Raw genomic sequence first — 5,014 nt, 5'->3', positions numbered from 1 at the left:
ACCCAGGCCGCCAGCAGCGGAGCGCGCGCACTTAACCGCTAAGCCACGGGGCCGGCCCGTAAGAAATTTTTTTGTTTAGCATGGTACAATCTGGCTCATGCTTATCTGGCTATGCTAGTCTCTGTGTATGTGTGTTGTTGCTAAAAGGTGAAAAATGTTTAACTATGAATGTTTTCCTTAGCATTCATATTACAGTGCCTCTCCAAAACAATCCCAAAATGTTTGAATCAACTGTATTATAAAGGTGCAAAACAGTTTCGTCCAGAAGAATACCTTTTTTTCTAGGCATTCTGCAAATTTCAGCTGCTTCAGTAGCTTCTTCTGTTTGTTGCTGAACCGATTATCCTGTTCTGCACTTGTTCCCTGCAGGAAGAGAAATACATTTTAATTAAGAGTTCAAAGTTAAATTCCTACTTTTTATCAGCTACTGATGGCTATGACCTTTACAGTCGAAATAGGGTAATCAAGTAAATAGAAACACCATAGCTAATATTCATAGGTACAGAATGTATACTCTCTTCCCAATGCAGCTGATATTTTGAAAACTGTATTTAAAAATTACAAAATACATGCTCATTGTAACAAGTCAAACAATATAGCAGCATACAACATAATGCTAACACCTCCCCCACAACCAAGTTTGATGTGCATCTTTCTATACCTTTTTCTAGGCTAATGGAGATTTAAGGCTGTTTGGTTTAAATGAGAACACACTGGGGCCAGCACAGCCGTTGAAGTTCACCCATTCCACTTCAGCGGCCCTGGGTTTACTGGTTCGGATCCTGGGCGTGGACCCCCGCACTGCTTATCAGGCCATGCTAAGGTGGGGTCCCATATAGAAGAGCTACAACTCTACACTATAGTACACAACTGTGCATTGGGGCTTTGGGGAGAAAAGGGAAAAAAGAGGAAGACTGGCAACAGATGTTAGCGCAGGGCCAATCTTCCTCAATAAAAATTGCTTAAAAAAATAAACGAGAACATGTTGTAATATTTACTACGCTTAACATATGCCTTCAAACAAGACCGTTAAGTTTCATCCTCTTCTGAAAGCCAGTAGCATGTTTGCAAAATTATTGTGGCAATGCATATAAGGGGAAAAAGGAAAAAACTCCCTAGGCCTGTGCTGTGTTTAGTTTTCCACAACTTTAAGAACTTGAAATGCATGAAAAATATAGGTTTACCTTCATAAAATCAATTTCAGCGAAAAATTTGGAAAAATAAGAACTTACAAATACTACATTAGACCATCAAGTGATCACTAGTCTACATTTTGTCATTCCTACTGGCCCAATTAAACCTGGAAATAACTAGCCATCTGATACAAAATCTACTGATTGGTTCACTGAGTTGGTCACTGTCCCTTGGAAAGTGATCAAGAAAATTTTGTTCGGGAAGGTAAAGGACCTGGATAAGAATCTCAACTCTGCCACTACTTAAGCCATATGACCTCAAAGCAAGTTACTTAACCTCTCTGAGGATGTTTCTTTAGTTGCAGGAGTGTGTATATCAGAAATGATACATGTAAAGTCACTGGCATGTGGCAGATTTCAACAAATGCAATCCATCACTTCTAATCTATCATTTCTATCTTAACCGAAAATGTCAGTTTACTACCCTGGCTGGCACTGTACTAAAAAGATAACTACCCTAAAATCTTTTACCTCGAAGCTTACATCCAGTCAACTCATCTAAGGAATTATAGGCGGTATATAAAAAACTGCATCCTTTTCTTTCAGACTTTTACCAACACCAAAAGCAAACTTCATTTTTAAATTTATCAACCACCTTGCTCTTTTTCTACCGGAACTCCTTTCCATGGGAAACAACCAAAAAAATCACAGGCTTTTGTTTCAAATTATTACATTCAGACCCCAGGAAATATTGAGTATTTACTACAAAATACTTTGATGGAAATTACAAAATGGAGTGTTCATCCGCAGTGTGATAATTTGATAAGCTCTCTCAACTGAAACTATCATTACATAAATAACTACAATACTGTTTGCATAACCTAAGAACCGTCAAATAACTGGCTGTTTTAAGTCAACTATGGGAATAACATTCCAACTTTTGATGAAAAACTAATTGGCACACTGAAAGCCAATTAAAGAGGAATTTCAACGCCAGCTTTGGAGTGTCAAGAGATATCTTAACCAAGTCCTGGTGTTCCCCTCTTCCACTTTTCCTTTAAACACACACGTACAAACTGCATAATATGCTCCGGGGAATGGAAAGAGACAACCCTACCCTACATAAAGCATACATTTTGACTTGGACCCACTGGTCTCTATGTGGTCCGTTGTGCTTTAAGAGAATCTGCAAAGTCTAGTCCTGTTAGTGCCACTTCGCACCCGTCCAGATCTCGACTGGGTGCTCATTTCCTAAAAGACGAGACAAACAGGCGCCAGCACGAGCCTGATACTCTGGCCCCTGAGGACCAACTACGCGCGGCGAGGTAACTTCCCCGCCTGCAGGTGATGGGCGAGCAGCCCGGCAGAACCTAGGTAAGAGGCACGTTTTCTCCAGCGGACTTCAAGAGTTTAAAAAAAAGAAAGAAAGAAGGGGGGGAGGGAGCGAGCGGGAAGGAGAGGAGGCGATCACCCTGTACCCTGCCTCCGCACACGCGCACACTTTTGTTGCGCCCTCTGCCCTCAGTCCCCGATTCAAACGTTCCAACTACGTATCATCTGAGTTCCCCTCCCCGCAGGGTATTAAATTGGGCGGGAGCTCTCGCGAACTCTGACCCCGCGCCTTCGCGAAGGCTCAGGACCAGGGGGAGGCCGGCGGGGGAGGGGGGTCGGGGCCCGCTTTCTCAAGAAAAGACGCCCGACGCTGTTTCCTGTGCTCTACCACGCTCTCCCGGGGCGGCACCCCCAAACCGTGCCCAGGGCCTCCCGCCGCCAGTCACCTCCGGGCTGCCCCGCGGCCTCCCCCCCGGACTTCCTCCTCGCGGCTCCGCTAGGCCCGGGACTCGGCGGCGCGCGCGGCTCGGCGTGCAGGCCCCGCCAGGCCGGCGGACGGCGAGGGGCCCCTCCGGCCCATTCCCGCCGCCATTTTCCGGCGACCGTCGCCGCCGCGTAGGGGGGACGATCCCGGAGGAGGAGACTGCGCAGGGGCGCACCGGTCTCGCCGCAGGGCAGGGGGGCGTCCGCGGGCGCCGAGGATCCTCAGGCTCTTCGAAGCCTCCCCTCGCTGCCCGCTCCGTCCCAAGTCTGAGCCTCCTGCCAGGCCTCGCCAGTAAGTGCCTCACCTCACCCCAGGTCCCCGCGCTTCTACTTACGCGGAAGAATCCCGCGTCCATCTTGCTGCCTCGCTCGGAGATCGCTCCCTGTCCCAGGGTGCACCGCGCCGCCGCGACGGAGGGCGGGACCGGCAGGGAAAGCCGAGCGCCGGGACGCAGCGCGCGCCGCTCCGCCCGCCCCTCCAGCCGACACGAGGCCGCGCCTGCTCAGTGTGGTGCGCGCCCGCCACGCGTGCGCACGCGCGCCCAGATGGCGGGCAGCTGCCGGGCTCCGAGGCTCCGCAGTAGCCAGTCCGGGAGGAGAGCCTCGCGACCGCAGCCAATGGGAGCAAGAGAGAGAGTCGTCGGGGCGCCCCGCCCTGCGAATCCTTTTGTGGCGCTGGACCAGCCCTGTTCGCGCAGCGTGACTTGAGCCCTCCTTCGACCCGTAGTGGAGGAGGCCTCCCGCCCTGGGGGTTCCGTGGAGCGATTGAGGAGAAAGGCTGTTACCTCAGAGTGACGCTGGGGAGGCGGCCGGTGCGCAGAAGAGAAGCCTGCGGCCTCCGCTGTCATTGCGAAAATTGTGATTGTGTTGGTTTTACGAGTTTACCGGTTATTACGATCGGCTCTAAAGTAGAGCGGTGCAGTCTCAGTGAAATCTGCGTTCCGGCCCAGTTTCCCCCCATCCCCACACAACTCGGTCGTGTTCGGGAGAAGCTGGAAATGCCCATTAGAAGAGTTTCGGTTTCGGCTGCCTGGCAACCGCGCTAACGGGCGGGAAGCCGATGAGCGGGCCCCCCGCAGGGCTCTGCGGGAGAAGCAGCGAGCCGCCCCGCGGCGTGGCCTCGGCCCCCTCAGCCCTGCCCTGTCGGGGGGCCTCCAGCGCGGGAGGATGGCGCCAGATTCCCGCCGAGCGCCTTCTTTCTCAGAGAAAGCCTGTGTCCCTTCCGTGGCCGTCTTTTGTCAAGTGCCCGCCCACACAAACACTCGTCCCCCGTTCCTGCCTTTTCTTCAGGACAGTCATCACACCTGAAACTACATTTGTTCTCTCTCGTGCCTTTAGATACCGACTCTGCTGACGACTGCCCTCTCTCTTCAGCTCGGACTTCTCGCCCCAACTTCAAACTCGTAGAGTGTGGATAGACACCCCAAACTTGACATGACCAGGAACTGAACTGGTTCCTCCCTACCCTGGTCTCACCGCCGCCCACCCCCGGATGCGACCTGCTCCTCCCGAAGCCTCCCCTGCCTCAGTTGATGGCGGTATCTTTCCTTTTGTTGAGGACACAAGCCTTGGTGTTACTCTTGACTCCTCTTTCTCTTACTTCTAAGCCATCGGGAAACCCACTGCTAGAACCCCGGTTCAAGGCACCGTCATCTTTTGTCTGAACTTCTGCGCTGGCCTCTTCGCCGTCTGCCTGCTTCTACCCTTGCCACTCAGCGTCTATCCTAAATGCAGCAGAGGGATCTTACTAGAAAACCTTAGACCTGTCGCTCCTAAGCTCAAAACCTTCTAATAGTCCCTCCTTGTTCTCAGAGCAAAAGCCAAAATCCTACCCGATGCCCCCACGTTTCTTCCTTGATCTCGTCTCCTAGTACCCTAACACTGCTCACTGCTTCAACTTCCTAGGCTTGCTCCTGCCTCAAGACTTTGGTGCTGCTGGTAACTTCTGCCTGGAATGCTCTACCCCGAGATATCTATTTGGCAAATTTCAAGTTTTTACTCAAATGTCACCTACTCCATGAGGCCTACCCTGACTGCCCTTTAGGAAATTGCTCACACACCCTTTC

General features: G+C 51.3%; 1 protein-coding gene across 9 annotated transcripts in view; it reads right to left on the bottom strand.

The window, feature by feature from the left end:
* SRRM1 (serine and arginine repetitive matrix 1) overlaps positions 1 to 3,370 on the bottom strand; it is a 31,597-nt gene extending 28,227 nt beyond the window's left edge. For 8 of the 9 annotated variants that reach the window (XM_058553244.1, XM_058553249.1, XM_058553245.1 and 5 more), the window contains exons 1-2: positions 3,284 to 3,370; positions 274 to 363 (exon numbers count right to left, since the gene is read on the bottom strand). In XM_058553244.1, coding sequence (XP_058409227.1) covers positions 274 to 363; positions 3,284 to 3,304 — 111 coding nt within the window. In that variant the 5' untranslated portion in view covers positions 3,305 to 3,370. Of the gene's footprint in view, positions 1 to 273; positions 364 to 2,911; positions 2,967 to 3,283 lie in introns of those variants that run through there. The other variant, XM_058553253.1, reaches the window with a different exon arrangement.
* Between the last annotated feature and the right edge of the window lie 1,644 nt (positions 3,371 to 5,014).

The sequence above is a fragment of the Diceros bicornis genome, chromosome 13 (genome assembly GCF_020826845.1).
Source record: "Diceros bicornis minor isolate mBicDic1 chromosome 13, mDicBic1.mat.cur, whole genome shotgun sequence".
Lineage (NCBI taxonomy): Eukaryota > Metazoa > Chordata > Mammalia > Perissodactyla > Rhinocerotidae > Diceros > Diceros bicornis.
The sequence above is the reverse complement of the archived record's forward strand: the minus strand, read 5'-3'. Positions and strand labels throughout refer to the sequence as shown.